The sequence below is a fragment of the Otolemur garnettii genome, unplaced genomic scaffold (genome assembly GCF_000181295.1).
Source record: "Otolemur garnettii isolate 467f Iridium unplaced genomic scaffold, OtoGar3 scaffold00013, whole genome shotgun sequence".
Classification (NCBI taxonomy): domain Eukaryota; kingdom Metazoa; phylum Chordata; class Mammalia; order Primates; family Galagidae; genus Otolemur; species Otolemur garnettii.
Window position 1 is genome coordinate 8,079,781 of NW_003852408.1, and position 20,040 is coordinate 8,099,820.

The following is a 20,040-nucleotide window of genomic DNA, read 5'->3' on the forward strand; positions in this document are numbered from 1 at the left end:
CCACTTAGAGAGACCAGGACTTCCCGGGCCACAGCTTTTGGTGTGTGATGGTGGCAGGGCAGTAGCAAGTATCATCTGTGGGTCTGGCTCCGTGCAGTGCATGAGTCAACTCAGCGGGTGGGACAAGGAGCACGCTGCCCAAGCATACAAGCACTGTCTTCCCTTCTCTGTTGCTTGCTACTGATATAGTCCCAAACACATTTTAATTAATCTCCCCAGCCTCCATTTCATTGTATGTTAAATGTAACGAATCGTGATTTTTCTCATCATGGCTGTAAAGCACAGGGCAGGTGTTTAGGAAGTGTTGTTTTGCAGCAGCGATTTGCTGTTGTGAAAGTTGAAAGGCACAGCTGTCTTGGGATGGCCTGTGAAGACTTCCCAAAGGAAGAGGACATGGCCAGAGGGATATTAAAAATTGGTATTTTCTTGCCACCAGGAAATAGCAATCCTGTTCTCAAATATAGTATTATACTTTGATATTTAGCCACAATCCCACAACTATTGCTCTTGTTTATGGTTCTTCCCCTATTTTTATTCATTTTAATAGAGCTAGCCTGTGTGGTGGGCTTTGTTCTGTTACAATTATGAATTCACTACAGGCTTTAGAACGTGTGTGTAAAAGTGGAATTAGAATCCTGCACTGGAATTGCCCCTGGGAATGAATCAGAGATGGAGTGTCTTCAGTAATTCTTACAACAGTCACCCGGGTCTAAGAAAGCTAATTTCCACTTTGAACCTACATTCTAATCTCGTGGATGGAATATATACAATTGTAATAATTTGCTCTTCTACTCTCTTGCTTTAAAGATTCTTCCCAGAACTTAAATAGCCCGCTCCTTCTTTTAAGATTTCAAATTAAACATCACCTTCTAGGAAAGACCTGACCATCTGACCATCTGATCAAAGTACCTACTTGTCCCATCAGCCCATTTTAATTCTCTGAACAATAGAGAATCTCTTTTTCAATTGTTTGTTCATTCCTTCAATCATTCAATCTTCTTCCCTACTAGAATGTCAATTCCCCAAGAATAGGACCCTGTTCCGTTTCATTTGTAAAATAAGACTGTTTTGAACCCCTTGTTATAGAACCCTTCTGAGCGTTGGCACTGTTACAGGATTTAGTGTTTATCGACATAGACTAGTCTTCACGGAGATAGCCTTGAGGGAGACATACATACATTTATAAACCAGACAAAAAGGGATAAGCATATAATTCCAAATTATGTGAAGTGCTCTGGAGGTCACAGTCTGGGGAATCGAGGAGGTTTTCAGCTGAGGTTTGATGAGTGCACACAAGTCAGGTAGAGACACATGACACAAGGGGCAAGTGTCTATTCCCTGGGGGGAGGGGAGTTTGCACGGTGGGGCAGTGGTCATGGAACCTGTCTCAGGCCTTGTAGCAGCAGTAAGGAAGTGAGAGGAACACGTTCAGGAACTAGAATAAGACCTTGTGAGTTGGTCCCAAAATGCAAATTAGAGATGTCAAGTTATGGAAGAGTCTGGAAGTTTCTGGGGAAGCCAGAGTGGGGAAAGGAATTGAGTCATCCCTGCACATGGGTGTCAGTTGAAGCTTCTGGACTAGGTAAGAAAGAAAGGAGGGAATGGAGACTCAGGCAGAGCCAGGGTTCTCATTAGCAGTCATAAGGAGAAGGAAGAAAGCCAGCAGAGGATATGGAAAGGTGGCAGCTGATGAGATGGAAAGAAAGCCAGGATAGAGCATGATGCCAGAAGCCAAAGAAAGGCGGTTTCAAGAAGGAGGAGGTGGACACCATGTTAATTCTGCTGGAATGTCAAGGAAGATATAGAGAAAGAAATGTCCCTTAGAGAGGCTGACATCACAGAGCTTGTTAATGACCTTGGTAAAAGCTGCCTCTGGGATGTAATGGGGTCAGAAACCCAACGGGAATGAATCACAGAATATAAGTTGAGAAAGTGAAGGCAGAAACTCAAAGCAACTATTTAAAGAAGCTCATAATTTACTCACCCATGTGCCTGAGATGAAACTTTTTAGCTAACATGACCATCCAATCACCAATAACCGAAGTAAGATTTTTCTTAGTGCGAAAAGCTTTCAAAGAAACCAAACAAAGTGATTCATGCTAATCTAAAAACTTGTCCCATTTCAGAAGATTTCTCAAGGTTACCTACCTATATGAAAAGACTCTGGAAACCTAGCTCCATGTGAAAGTTCTCTCACTCTCTAAGACTTACTATTTGCTGTTCTCGTTTCTTTCTCTCTTTTTCTTCCACAGAATAACAGACTAAGAAAATATGCTTTTGAATTGAAGATGAATGACCTGACCTACTTTGTGCTGGCAGCTGAGACAGAGACAGACATGGATGAGTGGATCCACACCCTCAACCGCATCCTGCAGATCAGCCCCGAGGGAACCCTTCAGGGGCGCAGGAGCACAGAGCTCACCGAGCTGGGGTTGGGTGAGAGACGCAGGAAACCATCTCCCTCCTTTGTCTAGTGGGACCTGTTCTTTTAATTCATTTACACTGCTAGAAGTTGTGGTAGCTGTCTGATCTAGCTCATTTATCCCAGCGCTATGTGCTCCAAAAGAATCCTGAATCTTTACCAAACGGTGATGGTCACCACACATAAGTACAATTTTCAAGCAACCAGCCAGGATTTGAGGCTGTTGCCCAGCAACCAACATTGGGAATCATTTGTCAGCAGCATCAAACCTGTGTTTGCATCTGATAGGATGTTACCTTAGAGGGGGGATTTTGGGGGGGGTGTTGGCCTTTATTATATTTAATTAATGAACCTTATACTCAGTTAATGCAAATCTTCCCTTTAGATAAAGGGCAGCTTTCATTTATGCTCTTCAATCAGACTGAGCTCCACTAATATGTGAAAGTTCCAAAAATTATGCATGGGGGGCGGCGCCTGTGGCTCAAGGAGTAGGGCGCCAACCCCATATACTGGAGGTGGCAGGTTCAAACCCAGCCCCAGCCAAAAAATTGCAACAACGACAACAAAATATTATGCATGGTAGTAGAGATTTTTATAAGATTGAAATTATTCTTCTTCCAAGTCTAATGCTCTAGGTTTCTAATTCATTCTCAACTAGGAGAAGGGAGCAAGAGAGAAGGAATAAAAGGAAAAGGCAGCATCAGGGTGTCCCGGAAATCACCACAGATAAGGAAAATGGGAAATTGTAGCTCAACGTACTTTTATTTACAAAACATTCACTATAAACTTTTGCAAAATATTTATAAAATGTTCTATACATTTTGGCCTCCTCTTTCTACACACACACGAACAAAGTCTTCTGTCCCTCTCGTGGTGAACACATTCTAAGATTATCTGTTGCTGTGGGAGTTTGTTGATTTTCCTTCGTGTGGAGACTTTTGGAACACCTGTATAGCTGTGTGGAAGGGAAGCTTACAACAAGTGGAGAGAGCCGGTCCTCCCAAAAGTAAACAATTACTATTTTAAGACATTTTGTTCAGTTCATGGTACATTAGGAACCAAAGGATCTCTAAGTTGTCACAGTCTACATGTCATATGCTCCCAAGGGGAGGAGTCACGAGATCATGGAGAAGAAAACTGTTGCTGATAACAAACAAAATGCCATCGTGTTTGCATTTACGATTGATTTAATAATAAATCAACTATAGTATTGATGTTTACAATGTCTTACAGAGTATAAGTAAGTAGAGAAAGCAGATGGATTCTAACATTGATGGCCGAGAGTCATAATTACCACCAATGCATACATATACAAGAAAAGTTTAGTAACCATTAATGAAGTTAGTCAAGACAACCCAGTGTTGTAAAGGTCAAAGGTTCTTAGGATACAGGATGGTGTCATAGCGAGAATCCCCAGATGATCATCAAGAGATCTTGTTTCTAGGCTCAGATCCCCCAGCAGTAGGGAGACTATTGGAATCAGGGCGAAATGAAGGCACAGGCTCATCAACATCCCGCCTATTGCATTTTATACGTCACAGGCTAGAAAAATGTACAGGTCATGAGTATGACTTAGTAACCTGCCTTGCTGTATCTTTTTAAGATCCGCTGGATAATCCCGTGACTTGTGAATGCACTCCCGAGGAAACAGATTCTTCAGAGAACAGCCTCCACCCAGACTTCGCAAAAGTAATACATTTGACATTATACTTGCAAATCAGCTCGAATTGCTTATTAGCTATTGCTTTTGTGGAAAAGATGGAAATATACTTTTTGAAGATTTAAACTCAGAACTTTCCATTAGCCTACGTATTTTACTTAATATGCACACACAGCCCTCAAAGATGAAAGCATATTTTTACAAGATTTTCCGAGTATTAATAGATGTTATTAAAATAGGGCTACTTCTGGGCCATGTGGATGTGTCTGGGCTGTACTTGGATATGTAGATACCAAGGACTAACACAGTTTTCTCTGCAGTACCTCACAGAAACTGAAGATACTGTAAAAAACACACGAAACTTGGAGAGGCTCAACCTCTTCTCACTGGATCCAGATATAGATGTAAGTCAGAATTCTGTCTAAGCAGATAGGAACTTGATCTGTACAACAGGGGGTTATAATTTATAATGTCTCTCTATTAACTAAAAACTTCCAAAACATTTTTTAGACCTTGAAACTTCAAAAAAAGGATGTTTTAGAACCTGACTTTGTGATCAAACCATTTGAAGAAAAAGCTGCCAAAAGAATCATGATCATCTGTAAAACTCTCAACTTAAATCTTCAGGGATGTGTTACAGAGAATGAAAACGATCCGATAACAAACGTAAGTTTCTGTTCTGTGGGCCAGATCATACCACCCTCGTCAAAATTTCCTCTTTTTTTTTTTCTTTTTTTTATTATTAAATGATAGCTGTATACATTCATGCAAACATGGGGTACAGTGTAGTGTTTTCATATACAATTTGAAATATTTTCATCAAACTGATTAACATAAACTTTGTGTCATTTACTTAGTTATTGTGTTAAAACATTAACTAGAGTCAAAATTTCTTCTATTCCTGCTAATTCCAAGCACCAATTTCACATGCCCTAGTGTACGTACTAGGGAATATGATGAACTGCGTTTTCCACATTATACAAATGCGCAAGTTCTAAGGCAGACTTTGTCAACATGCCTCTGACCACCACAAAATGTTCCTTTCAATTGAAAGAAGCATCATCAGAGGGACTGTGTTCTGGGATTCATGAAATCAGCATGGTGGGTGCAGAAGATCCCCAGGCTTGTATCCTTTTAGTGGGACTCAAGATAGCTTTTAAACTGGAATTTTTATTTTAATACGTATACATTTATTTTTATATATTTTTGTGTATAGTAGAGAAAAATCAAAGCTAACAAACCCTGTGATTTTACAGCTGTTATTGCTGAGGATGAGGCTAAACAGTGAGTCGAGTAAAATAATATTAGATAAATATTAAATAAATAATGGTACAGGTGGCACATGGGAATAGCAGAAATTACGAAGGTTCCTCACTGATATTTGGAAACATCAGCATGTTTGGTGAATCAGTACAAGATTCCTTTTCCTATTAAGGGAGCTTTCTCGAGAATTTTCTCTTAGTAATCTAGTGGACAGTTCCATACTGATTATAAATGTATGTGTGGGAACAGGACATTTTTAAATGTTGAACTATGCGACCACCAGCATAAACATTTTTAAATGTTGAACTATGAAAAAAAAAATCAAAACCACTCTTCACCCTGCCATCAATACAAGTCACAGTTAACATTTTGGCATATTTCCTTTCATTCTTTTTTAATGCATGCTGTCTTAACTTCTAATCTATCATCACTTAATTGTCATCTTGGACCTCAAAGAAGAAAACTGACTTCCAGATCCTTGCTGCAAGCCACATTGACTTTAGAAGGCAGAAAGAGCATTGCATTCATATAAATGGGCCCACATTAGCCCCAAGCCTTCCTCTATTCATGATGCGGGGAAAACAACTTTGTTAGTCGTCATAGTGAGTGACTGGCAAAAGGACTGATGCTTTCAGAAGATGACGCCAACATCTCTACGCCTTGTTTTGTTTTTGTTTTTGTTTTTTGCAGTTTTTGGCCTGGGCCAGGTTTGAACCCACCACCTCCAGTATATGGGACCTGCGCCCTATTTTTTGAAGCCACGGACACCGCCCCTAAACCTTGTTTTTTTATTGCCTCAGTGATTCCTTTTGAACTCTTATACCCTGATACAGAAGCAAAATAAGGTTCATGGTGTGGACTTCCAATTTCATGAGGAGGATCCAGTGAGATGTGCCACACTCGGATCAAATCACCTGGCTTTCCAATTGAGGCTGGGCAGATGGATTACCCTCCATCTTCTCTCCGATAAACAGGGATGATAACAGTAACTATTTTAAGTGGTCACTGTGAAAATTAAATGAGGTAATACGTGGAAAAATATTTAGGGCTTAGTCCAAAGTAAATATCACTAAATATGTGCTGTTAGCTAAACATGTGGGAAACTGCTTTGAAATTTCTAAAATCTATGAATCGAATATTGATATTTCCATCATTACATGTGAGATCCTTGATAACAAGTAAGCTAAAATAGAAATGCATCATCTATAAGAATCTTGCTGCAAAATAAAGCTTTAACTGTGCATTAGGTATGAGTAGAAATGGAGGTAGTTGAAGCCGGATTGATTCATTTTCCATCAAGTGTTTTTTCTGTGTTTCTGCTGTGGGTCAGATTTGTGCTGACTGCAAGGAAAGCAGCAGGGAACTACCGGACCAGGTCCCCAGTCTCTCCTGGAGATTGTAAACAGGAAAATAAATGAGCAAGATAATTGTACATTGTGAAGAGTTGTTTTTAAAGAAATAACTGTGGTGAGACCTGATGCAGGGAAACAAGGGAAGAGGTTACTTAACACAGGCTGGTTGCAGGAGGCCTCCCTGCCCAGGTGACATCTGAGGAATGAGAAAGGTAGAAAAGCAGATCAGGAGAGAGCGTTCTAGCCGGGAGACCGCGCGCGTGCACGTGCCACGCCAGGGAAGCCTCGGCAACTTCCAGGAACTGAAAAGAGACAAGGAGGGGACACAGATGAGGTGGGAGAAACGGAGGTAAGATCTTGTAGCGTCTTCAAGGCACATGAAGAGTGAGTGGAAGCTTCTCAAGGGTTTAAGGCCCTTTAAAATCAGGTGCTGGGGGTTGTTTTTAAAAGATCCCATTAGAAGAATGGCTTGGAGGAGACAAGAGCTGTCCGGGAGGCCCAGTGAGGGAACTGCTGTCACCACTTGCTACCCTTGTTTATCATGGGGCCTGAACTAGATCTGACAAGGAAGGAAGATTAGAGAAATGGACAGACTTGACTGCTATTTTGTAAACTGAGATGACAGGTTTTCCTGATGTATTAGATATACAGAGTAGCGGGAAGGGGAATCTCAAGGATGAGTCCTTTGGTTTTGCTTTGCTCATTTTTTTTTTTTTTTTGAGACAAAGTCTCACTCTTGTCACCCTGGGTAGAGTGCTGTGGCATCGTAGCTCACAGCAACCTCAAACTCCTGGGCTCAAATGATTCTCTTGAGTCAAATGAGCCTCCTGAGTAGCTGGAACTACAAATGCCTACAATAATGCCTCGTTCATCTTTCTATTTTTAGTTGAAGTGGGATCTCACTCTTGCTCAGGCTGGTCTCAAACTCCTTAGCTTAAGCCATGTACCAGCATCAGCCTCCCAGGGTGCTGGGATTACAGTTGTGAGCTGCTGCACCCAGCCTGCTTTGGTCATTTCTATGCATGGTGGCGCCATTTCCTGAGATGGTGAGACTGGAGGAAGGGCAGATTTGTGGGATATAGGTCAAAAAATTCTTTTACAAACATGTTAAGTTTGATAGGCCTATTAGATCTCCAAACAGAGATACTCTGGGAAAATTCAAGTGCAAGTTTGAGATACAAAGGAGTGACCATGACTGGAGATATAAATTTGGAAGTCTAGTCCAGACAATGACCTGGGAGCAATCATCTGAAAATGTAGATGATTTATAAATGTATTTTCCAGTTGATAACAAATGTCTGTGTACATAGAGAAGGGACCAGGGACCAGATACTTAAAGGGTGAGTAGACTAGTGACCAATGGAGACAAAGAAGGAAAGACTACAGGAGTGGAGGTAATCCAGAAGGAGCAGCTCATGGAACCAAGGGAGGGAGAACTGGAAGCTGTGGGCTGGGGCAGGGGGCTGCTGAGGACCAAGGAACTTGAGGTCAAAGAGGGCTCCCGTGGACAGGGCAAAATAGAAGATGTCCCTGATTATGGCAAGGGCAATACCCATGGAGTGTACAGCCTTAGGAGAAATCAGACCATCCTTCCATGCAAGATTTCAAAACAAAACCAAACCTAGAAACTCCCATGATTGCATTAATGTACACAGCTATGATTTAATAATAATAATAATAAAAAACCTAGAAACTTGGCTCTTGAAACTATGTGAAAGTATCAGGAAAACTTAACTCAAATTGTAAGGTCATTTAGTCTCATTAAACAAAAATAGGCCTGACACGGTGGCTCACGCCTGTAAGCCTAGCAATTTGGGAGGCTGAGGCAGGAAGGCCACACTGAGCAACATAGTGACATTCCCTGTCTCTACAAAAAATTAAAAAATTAGCCAGGCATGGTGGTGTGCACTTGTAACCCCAGCTACTCAGGAGACAAAAGGATCACTTAAGCCCAGGGGGTTGAAGTTGCAATAAACTACAACTATACCACTGCATTCTAGCCCAGGCAACAGAGAAAAACCATGTCTCTAAATAAATAAATAAAATCATTTGGGGGCCTCAGCACATCCCTGAGAGTTAAAACTCCCATTTAGAAACTGAAAATCAAAGCTAATGGGCTGTTCTTTCTGGTGCTGAGGGTGTATGACTCCGTCCACGTGGATTCCTTTCTTTGTGCTAAGACCCATATTCAGAAGCAAAATGTCAGTATTTGGGCCAGTCTCCCCAGGCAGGAGAATACCCCGGGTTAGAGATTAGCTTTAGTGTGGCCCTTTCATAACTGTCAGGGCCAAGGGCTAAGTCGATGTGGAGTATTTTCTTCATCTCTGTGTTTGTAAATGTATTTTCCAGTTGATAACGAATGTTGAAAAACTACGAAAAAACTTTTGAAAAGACAATTTCATTGCACTTATAAGCAATAATACAAAAAAGAAAATCACAGCTCACCTTAATAGCAGTTTGTTCTTTAATGATATTGGTTTTTTTTAATCTTTGTATATTTATTCAATGACATTCTTTTATTAATGCAACTATTTTTAAATTCATTGTTCTAATTCAATGAGCATGTTTGAAATGAATTGAAATACTTCTCCAAGTTGCTTAAAAGCCAACTACTGCATTTAATGGATGAGCTTCTACAGACTCCCTGAAAGAACTTTTTCGTGATGAGAAAACAATATCTGACAGCATGTAATTTTTTTGTCAGTAAATTGTAAACCAAATTCAAGTTGATGGTTTTATAGAATAAAATATTTCTTTGAAAATAGAAATTGATTCCAAAAATCCAAGCTACTAAAGCCGCCTCACAGTAGAGCTACATTTATAATTTTATGTTCCTGAATTTTTAAAAAGAAGAGTACAGAATTCTCAACGTAATTTGTTAGGCTTTGAAGGGGCTTTGTTAAACAAATCCTTATTGAAAAGCCAGTGATTTGACATTTACGTAGAAAAAGGGGGATTGAAAGAAATAAATGAATCACCATGTGAGCTTTACTTTCTGATGGACCATCAAAGAAAGTATTTATTTCCATTCATTGAGCAGTAATGGAAATCAAAATGCAACAATTTGGGAAAAATAATAAGGACTTTTTTCTTTGACTTTCAATGTGTTTTGGGTTCCTACCTGAGTTATTTTCCTGTAATTTTTGCATATTTCAACTCTTGGCAGACTACCATTACCACAAACCAAGAGCTTTTCTAAATTAAATTAAATTGGTAAAATGAAAAACTTTTATTTTGCTATTCTTTTCTATTTAAACAGATAATTTACTGAATTTATTTCATATGTGGTATCTATTTCTAATGGCGAGAGAGCTGGCAAGTATTGCTTAATATTGAGGAATAGAACTTGTACTCCCATCATAAGCTGGTCATGTTATGATGCAGAAGACACGAGATTCCATTAAGCATTTAAAAGATCCAGAGCATGGATGAATCTGGGTAGAAATAGCTGGATCATAACGTGGTCCACCTATTACTTGTGGTCTGAGCTCTGCTTGTCCAGAAAATTCTAGCATTTCAGATGATTAGCCTCAATTCAAAATTAACCACACCTTAAAAAAATAGAAATTATATTTTTGAAGGCATATTCCATCTTTAATAATGCAGATGTGTAATTACATATGTGGGCATGTAAATAGTGTATGTAATTATGTATATATATTCAAGTGCATAATGTGTATATAACTACATTTATTGTGTATTTTTTTTCTTCATCAAATTTAACCTCTGTTGCACTTGATGTTTTTCTGGTTGACCACTCCTTCCTTCTTGAATCTTGCTTTTTTTCTGTGATACCCTGACGGCATTTTAAAATTTTTATCAGTTTTTTATTAAAATTTCTATTTCCCAATCTCTTTTATAAGCTGTTTTCCCTAGTTCCATCTCTATCCTGTGCCTGCTGGTATTTCCCAAGATCCTGTTCTAGTTTTCTTGTCTGTATCTCAGGGCTTAAACAGGAGCACACATACAAAATGCTGAGTCTCCAGCATAATTTCTTTAAGGAGGGTCCAAACTCACAAATCCACCTGCCACTGTGATGTCTCACAGATGATGTTCTCTGTCTCATTCACAATTCGTATTTGTATAATTGTCCCCAGTATCAGCAAATGATTTTGTTTTCTTTATCTGCAAACCCTGGAATTTTGTTTATGCCCCTGTGTGTTTCTTTCTCTAATCAACCAATAGACACACATGTCAAATATTTCCAAGCCTCTTGGTTGCATTTCCTGTTCCCAAATGCCTTTCCCACAAACATTTCCTAGCTAAATTTTTTGCTTCCACTCCTATGTTTCTTTCTTGTGCTTTTTTCTGAGTCTTTGCACATGTCGCTCACCATACCTCTAACCCACTGTTTGCCTAACTCCTACTTAGGGAATTGGAGCATACTCTCAGAGCTAGAGAATCACCAAGGGTCACTGGTAGCCATCATGCTCGTAGCTGATTCCAGTGGGAGTTATCAGTGGAGGTTAAGACTTCTAGTTTGGTTTGATGAGTAGCAATGCATGGGGGTAACCTTGGAATACATTTTCAGAAACACAGATCAATTACCAAAGGAAAATGGTGACCTTATAATGGAGAAAACTGGCAGATACCAACATGACCAGGGTTCATGTCGTAGGTGCTGAAGCATTAACACTTTGCACTCTTGATACAATGAAGTATAAAATCTAGCATCCCTCTGAGGTATTGCTGCAAAAGGGCAACACCTGAATCTGGTCGTGAGGAAGGATACAAAAGACCCAGGTTAAAGGTCACCCTTTAGAATATGTGTCCTATACTCTTTAAACTGTCAAGAATTCAGAGACAGAGAGAAACTAAGGAATGATTCAGATTAAAGTAAACTGAAGAGAAATGCCAGGAAAATGCAACAAGTGTTCATAGATGGGATTCTGGACCAAAAAAGGAAAAAGAGAGAGAGAGACGTTGTGGATTTCATTGGCCGTATTGAATGTCAATGGTGCGTGTAAGCTGGACCATGGTCTTAGACCAACCTTGTTTTCCTGACTCGCATGGTCTTTAGGCAGAGGTGTGTCCTGATTTGGGGATACACCTGCTGAAGCCTTTAGAAGTAGAATGCTATTGGAAACTTGCTCTCAAAATATTCAGATTAGTTATAATAGGAGTGTGTGTGTGTGTGTGTGTGTGTGTGTGTGTGAATGAGAGAGAGAAAGGGAAAGAAGATAATAGTTGGAGAATCTGACCAAATGGAGAGATTAGAGTAAGGGTCCTCAAACTTTTTAAACAGGGGGCCAGTTCACTGTCCCTCAGACCATTGGAGGACCAGGCTGCAGGCCCTGGGACAAGTCGGCTGCTAAGCAGGACAGGCAGCGACGGCAAAAACACTCGGCAAGCCGGATAAATGTCCTCAGCGGGCTGCATGTGGCCCGTGGGCCATAGTTTGAGGACACCTGGATTAGAGTATTTTTTTGCACCATACTTGCAATCCTACTGTAAGTTCACAATTATTTCAGAATAAGTAAAAAAAGAAATAGTTCATATCTGTTTACCAAACACACACCCAACTGAGATATCAGCTCCTTTTTGAAAACTTCCTGCCTGCTCTGCCAACAGACCCAGGCCCTGACGCTCACCTGCTCATCCCACTGTGTTTGCATATCTATCTTGCACCTTAATCTATTCAAATGCTTTAGGACAGCGGCAAGCACATACATGTGCAGTAAATGCTGAATAAATATTAGCTCTTATCATTATTCTATCAAGCCTTGATTAAAAAAAAATTGAGAAGTGATTGGAGCAGTGATGTTCCTCCTCAGTGCAATCTAGAAACGTCTAGGATATCCTTACAGATTTCAAGGGGCCTGGGAGGCTGAGCTGACAATTATTTTCTGAGAATACAGGGGAGATAATGACAAAGATTTGTAAGGCCAACCCATCCATATACTACAACACGTGGAAGGGGATACCTGGGAGGGAAATTCAAGTGAAGAAACCAGTGAAATACAGGACTGGGACCAGACTCCTGCAGGGGGAAAGGGCTCCAGGGTGTTCTCAGAGTCAAGGGCAGTTCCCTTCCTGCATTTATTTTATCTACTGCTTCGTTAAAGGACACATTAAAGAACCCATTGCATCAGTGCTGATTTTATGTCAAACCCATCTATTCCTTTTCATGTAGATTGAGCCTTTTTTTGTGAGCGTGGCACTTTATGACCTCAGAGACAGTAAGAAGATCTCCGCCGATTTCCATGTGGATCTGAACCACCCTACTGTCAGGCAGATGCTCTCAGGGGCTGCCGTGGCTTTGGAAAATGGCAACATTGACCCTGTCACTCCACGACAATCAGAAGAACCTCACATCAAGGGAATTCCAGAGGAATGGCTAAAATTTCCGAAGCAGGTGGCTCTTTGTTTCCTTCTCATGGGCCAGAAGATGCTTGTTCCATTGTGCTTACCAATAGATCACATAAGATGGGTGATTTCCCAGATTAAAAATTCTCTGAAAGCTGTTTTTTTTTTTCTTTAAGGCAGCATTTTGTGAATATCTTCAGTGTGGGTTCTCAGACGCTCACTAGCTGCTTTCTTTGTACACAGGCTGTATTTTCTATAAGCAATCCACATGCTGATATTGTTTTGGTGGCCAAAATTGAAAAAGTCCTGATGGGGAACATTGCCAGTGGTGCTGAACCTTACATTAAGAATCCAGACTCCAACAAGGTAATGCATAATCTCTCTTATAAATAACTTCATTTGCTTTCCAGAAATGAAGTCACACTGCTTTGCTGAGCTAGGGAGTTTAATAAATGTATGTCTTAAAATAGTCACTTATTGGAGAAATGAATATCCACCAGGAAATTTTTAAAGTATATCTTTTTTGGTATACATCTTTTTTTCAACCTAGCAATTTCTGAGACTGCATTGGTAGAAATAAATAAAAATGTGGAAAAAGCTTTAACCAGGGGTCAAAGTTATTAGCAACAACGAAAATTGTGGAATAATTTGAATAAAAGCAAGTGAATACAGTTTACTAAGATATCAGTACTGCTAATGATGAACTAAGTGAAAAGGTAAGATAGGTAATTGTGAATCACAGTATAATAACACGTAAGTGAAGAAAGATGAAAGCTAATACTGTAAATGCTTTGAGTGTTAAAATTGCAGGTAACGTGCTTTCCCTTTCTTCTATAATCTTATTTTCTTTAGTAATCACGTTACAGTTTAATCAACAATAAAGATGAAAAGTTTATATTTTCCTTGCAGAGGAAAATAACTCACAAGAATTGAACTTGAGCACATGACAATTTTGGACAGCATTTAACATATTTTCTGAGGGTCCTTTAATTCAAGATTTGCCAAACTACAGTGTGCCACCCAAATTCAACTTTGTAAATAAAGTTTTATTGAAACACACTCACACTCATTCATTTATCAGTTGCCCATGGCAGCTTTCCTGCTGTAGCAACAGAGTTGCAAAGTTGTGACAGAGACCATATGGTCCATGATGATACATATATTTACTATACGACCTTTTACAGAACAAATCTGCTGACTTCTACCATAATGGATAAAAGAGAACAGAGTGTAGAGACTGTGGATATAAATTTGATAACACTATTTTATTTAAGATTTTAAGGTCTTTAAGGTAACAGATATTCTAAGATAAAAAATATTTTCTACATTTGGAATTTCCAAACTAAGAAAAAGAGAGAAATGTTATACAATAGCTTGAACACAGAGACTACCATTTGGCCCCCTTTTTTTTTTTTTTTTTGAGACAGAGTCTCACTATGTCACCCTTGGTAGAGTGCTATAGCATTACAGCTCACAACAACCTCAAACTTTGGGGCGTAAGTGATTCTCTTGCCTCAGCCTCCCATGTAGCTGGGACTACAGGCACCCACCACAACATTTGGCTATTTTTGTTGTTGTTGTTGTAGTTCATTGTTGTTCAGCTGGTCCAGGCTAGGTTCAAACCTGCCAGCCTCACATATGGTTTATGTGACTGGTACCATAATCACTGTACTACGGGTTCCAGGCCCCATTTGGCTCTTGATAAGGTGAAGTCTGTGGGTCAATAAGGCAGAGTTTCTCTGAGTTTCAATAAAATAATAAGTAATCAGTATTATTTTACATGTACAGCTTATAAATTGCTATTCTAAACGACATTTTCATTTTCTTCCCTTAGTATGCACAAAAGATACTAAAGTCAAACAGGCAATTCTGCAGCAAGTTGGGGAAATACCGCATGCCATTCGCCTGGGCAGTAAGGTAGGTTGGCCCACACAACCAACAAAATACAGACACATTTACAGATGGCACCGGAAACTTCATTTTTGAACACTTTTGTGTTGCCTGTTATTTTTAGTGTACTCACATGCGGAAGAATACTCACAAGGTCATCTTGGTGACCATCACAAACTCGCCAGAGACATATGTTTCATAGAACAGTTTAGCAAGAAAGCTTATGATAGAGGGCAGTGACCTCTGTGCAGTGTGTGAATGACCAGGCGTCCTGTGGGTCCCTGGTAGACATCCAAGTCAGAACTTGTTTGTTACATCTATTAGCCATTATTGAAATAACCTAAGAAGTTAGCGGAAGTGACGATCCTACTTTGAAATTGTCTAGTGAAGTAAATGTGCTGGAAGAAAGACAAGGTTTCTAGAGAGGTTGAGAACGTTACCAACTATTGAAGTAATGATCCCTAGCATAGGTCAGCCAAAGAAACCACAAGCTCATGCTGTATTAATGCCCAATTAGCACTTTCACGGTAGGTTAGGAGACAGTAGACACTGCCAGTTCGTGTGTGTGTACATGATGTATTTCTGCATAAATTTCCCTGGCAACTGAAAAGAGCAGTTAGCAGCACAGTTCTAAAGATTGCAGGTTAGACCACTTGGATTATCTAACCACAAAAAAGCACAAGATCCACCTAAAGAAGATTCTAATTTCCCACTCACAGTGTGGAAACTGCTTGAAATAAATGTGACCACATCAAAGGCAGGCTGGCTGTCACTCACGAGGTCAGCAGCTCCCTGACCTACTTCAGCACCCTGTCGATACTGCTGGCTCTGTGACTGCTTTGCCTTTCCGTTATACTTTGCAGACTGAATAGTTTGTTTCATGGTATAGCTTTCGGTGTGCCCTAAAATGTTTTGGCCCTTACAGTCAATGGTTGTTAAAAGAGTGGGACTGAAAATTTAGTTTATGGTCTAATTTTTACCCAGAAGTAGTCATCCCACCTGCTGCATCGCTCACCCCTGTGAACAGCATTTTATTTGAAATTAGTCTGTTTTCCTCTTGGGCACCAACTGTAGTGGCATCTTACAGTGAAAAGGTGGTCCTTGGAGTAGGACTAGAGAATGCGTGGAGATGACCACACAGGGTATTTTCACACTTATTGATTCCGGAGAAAGTTGGCCCTTTCCAATGTGGCATGTTGAAAACGGAGCTCTTCCCGCGCACATACGTGACTAAATCCAGGCCAGGACTCTTTAGTGATTTCTTTCACTCCGTCTCATTAGACATTCTAAACGGACAAGCACACAACATGGCAGTTCCTTCAAAATTCAACAAAACTAAAACAAAAATTATATCCTGGTTTCTCTACAGTAGAGAAAATGCACAATGCTACCCTTATCTAAGATTCCTGTGCTGATGGCAGCATCCCCAGCAAATGCTTCTTCAACCTCCATTTGAATCTTTGCAGGGACCAAAACCCACGGCGCTTCCTTCTGTCTGTCTTTTTCAAGCTCTATTGATGAGATAATTAATTCCTTGAAATAATCTTAAACTGCATGAGAACCACTTTTGTTTGTTTTCCATAACCATGAAAAAAACATATCTAATTCATTCTGTTCCTCATGGCTGTTCATGCTGCCTGTGAGCAAAGCTATCAGAGATACCTAAGCTTCTTTTCTTTCCAGTAAGAAAACAAAGATCTGATTCATTTACACAGATGGTTTCAAGATGGCTGGGACACATTTTCTGATCCTCCCAATCATATCCCAAATATCATGATTCTGTGATCTCATTGCTCAATTGTGGCAGTTGGAAGCAGGCATGGTGTCCCAGCCATCCAGAAATCATCTGTGTAAATGAGTCAGCTCTTTCTTCTCTTGCCAGTTAGTATATTTATTGAGCAACCACAGGTCATACAGGATTGTGGACAAAACCTCTTGTATGGGGCTGTACTCTTCTTTCTGTTGGGGGTGAATATCCAAGGTGAGTGAGCTGTTTCCATGACAGAGCAGTGCGTAAGAGCAAAGATGAGTGATACAATTCACATCTATCAAAGTCACTGATTATTTACAAAGCTATTGCTCAAGCTCAGTCTAACAAAACTGCAAAGTCTTTAGCAAGAAGTGGCACATCAGTTTTATAGATGCACACAAACTCAGAGCAACTTGCTTATACTTAGTATAATTAGATATAATGATAGTGTTGAGAAAGACTTCAGACTGGTTTCAACATCTCATGCACTCAAACAAAAGCCCTGTGTAATATGTAAACAAAAATCATGTTCAAATTCAATATTTTCATTCCGTCTTCCCACTGTTATTGGATAGGAGGTCTTTTACCTTCTCTCAGTAACTCGCTTCACAGAGTAAAATGAGGAGACATGCTGAAAGAGTCTAAAAATATCATTCTGATAAATTCCTGGCCCTTTGTCTATATTTTACACTAGGGCTCTATGATCTGATGTCCATTTAAACAGCCACTTCAGCCTGTGCATTGAATTCTTTGGTTAATTTAAAGAATAATAAAAACATTCTGGTTAAGGCCCTTAAGTTAGAAGAAGAATTCAATGTTTCCGAAATCTTGAAGGAAAAACTACTATTTATGGGTCTAGTTTTTCTTTGACCACACATTGTATGATGAAGTACAGGGGCATTTACTTGCTATAGGCAGCAAGTACTGCCTGGCCTGAATATATTATTTGGACAAAAACAATTTATTTATTTTAAGTCTACTTAGTTCCAATGCAGTAGACCAACAAAGGAAATAAAGGCTCAGATTCACAGTGTGCTCCTTATTTAATACAAAAACCTGACTCAAGTATATTCCATTTTATGTTTGTCTCTGTCCTCAATATTGTGACATGGGCGTCCTTTATCTCCATGAAAATGTTTCTAGAGTCTGGCCTTCTGTACCTGCATAAAACCTTATCCCTGTTCCACTATTCATAAATCCTAATAGTGCCACCCAAATTGAAGTGACCCTGTTCAGGATATCTTGAGGAAATAATTAAAAACAATAACTTGTGTTCTTATTCCTCTCTGCTTCTCCAGTACTCCAAGGTGTTGGTGTAAGTTACTAAATGTGAGATATCATTTTTAAAAAGTTGTAATGTGAACTACAATCACTTTAGACACAGCGTTGAAAATAAGAAATTAAAGACAACAAAAATACAGACTTCAATGAAACTTTGTGTAAGGTTCTGAAGTTTCTTCCATTGTACATGAGAGATTTAATTTAGTTACCTAAAAAGCACAACTGCATAAACATTATCCAAATATTAACCTGAATATTTTTCTTTCAGATCAGTATTTAAGGATAACCAGGGAAATGTGGACAGAGATTCCAGATTTTCACCACTGTATAGACAAGAAAGTAGCAAGATTTCAACTGAGGACCTAATAAAACTCGTGTCAGATTACAGAAGGTATGATTTGGGGATGTTCTTGAAACTTAATATAGATCAGCTACATTGATTTATTATCTCTGCATAAACTATACTTGATTAGCTGATTCACAAAAGTCTAAACTCCCTTGGAAAGGAGATGCTTTTCCAATGACTTCATATGTCCCCAAATGGGGCCCCCAAAGTAAAATCTGCCAGTGGAAGGCGTGTGAAATGGTAAACCATATCAGTTTTCTATTTCTCTGTAGCAAACCACCCTAAAACTTAGTGGCTTAAAATGACAACACTACTTATTTTACTCCTGAGTCCATGATTTGTGCACAACTAAGTGAGGACAGCTCACGTCACCCACTCATGGTGTGGGTTGTAGGAGGCCAGGTGGGGCCAGAAGATCCAATTTCAAGACCAGTCCATTGGTGCTGGCTGTTGGAAGCTCCACAGGGTCTGTGAGCTAGAGATCTTGGTTCTTCCCCATGGGTTCCTGGCCATGGGATCCTTTGTCTTCCCCACTGCTTGGTGGCTGTGTTTTAAGAGAAATGGTTCCAAGAGACAAGAAGTTTCAGGCTGGGGGCCAGAGACTACAATAGTTCCATTTCTGACATACTGAGCTGCCCAGCTGTGGCAGAGCCTAAGACATAGACTCTAGAGTCAAAGCAAGGGGACTAGACACCTCTCAATACAGGGAATGTTAAGGAATTATAGGACTATATTTTAAAATTCCACAGAACAGTTATAGTGCTATGAATACAATCAATCATAATAGCTCTGTCATTCAAATACGTTTGGAAAAGACAGTGGAAATTATTGCTGAAAGAATCAAAACGTAAAAGCCACACATTGTTTGACTGACTGTATCCCCTTACATCCAACATCTGGGGGCGGTAAGGTCTTTCATCACAAGGCATTTATCAGAAGCAGTTAGCCCTAATACACAGTGCTCTTCCCAAATATTACCTCCGCCTTCGCCATCTAAAAAGCAGCAATCCCATATCAACTAATTTGTTAGCCAAGATGAAAATATCCTATTCTGAAACAAGCATGATTAATTTTTTTGTAGCTTCTGTAGAGAAGATATTTCTATCTGACTGGAAGAAAATTTTTCTCAATGTTTGTTTTTGCTCTGGAAAAATTATAGAAAGCAAAATAAAAGTGAGAAGTAAAATCTTTGAAAAGTCCCTGAATCAATCTCACTTCTTCTGTAATCCTGTAAGACTCCTCCTTACCTGGGGAGAGCCTCCCACCCTTTAAGGTAATAAACCATCCTGTCCATACCAGTATCACCCCAGCCACTAAGTGAAAATTGATTTCCTATTTCTGTCCAGGACAACCTGTTACTCATATCTTTGTCCATAATTCTCACTTTGGAAATTATGGATTATTTTTTAATTATAATGTATCCTTTTATTATTCTCAACTTATATATGCTTGCCACTTGTTTCCATTTACAACTACTATGATATGTGTATGTGAGGCCTAGTATTAAATACATTGAAAACTTAAAAGAAAAAGAAAATTGAGTGCTTTTTTCACTTTGTTTCCTTTTGGCCAGTATACCGAAGCATGAAAATTTGTAATGCTGAGCAGAAGAGAGTAGTCAAAAGGGTTTAGGGGGAGCTTATACAGGGTGGACATAAAGTTTGTACAGGTGCCCATAAATTGCACATGAATTTTTTGCCCACCCTTTACAAACAGTAGAAAGCCAAACTCTCACAAAATCTGTTATCAGCGAATAGCAAAAAAAGTTAT

The 20,040-nt window shown here is 39.5% G+C and overlaps 1 protein-coding gene across 3 annotated transcripts in view; it reads left to right on the plus strand.

The window, feature by feature from the left end:
* Window positions 1-20,040, plus strand: part of DOCK10 (dedicator of cytokinesis 10) — a 194,932-nt gene that overhangs the window by 97,688 nt on the left and 77,204 nt on the right. For all 3 annotated transcript variants that reach the window (XM_023510352.1, XM_023510353.1, XM_003784896.2), the window contains exons 8-15: window positions 2,253-2,436; window positions 4,026-4,111; window positions 4,403-4,486; window positions 4,593-4,748; window positions 12,831-13,052; window positions 13,247-13,369; window positions 14,838-14,920; window positions 18,193-18,315. In XM_023510352.1, the coding sequence (XP_023366120.1) occupies window positions 2,253-2,436; window positions 4,026-4,111; window positions 4,403-4,486; window positions 4,593-4,748; window positions 12,831-13,052; window positions 13,247-13,369; window positions 14,838-14,920; window positions 18,193-18,315 (1,061 nt within the window). The remainder of the gene's footprint in view (window positions 1-2,252; window positions 2,437-4,025; window positions 4,112-4,402; window positions 4,487-4,592; window positions 4,749-12,830; window positions 13,053-13,246; window positions 13,370-14,837; window positions 14,921-18,192; window positions 18,316-20,040) is intronic.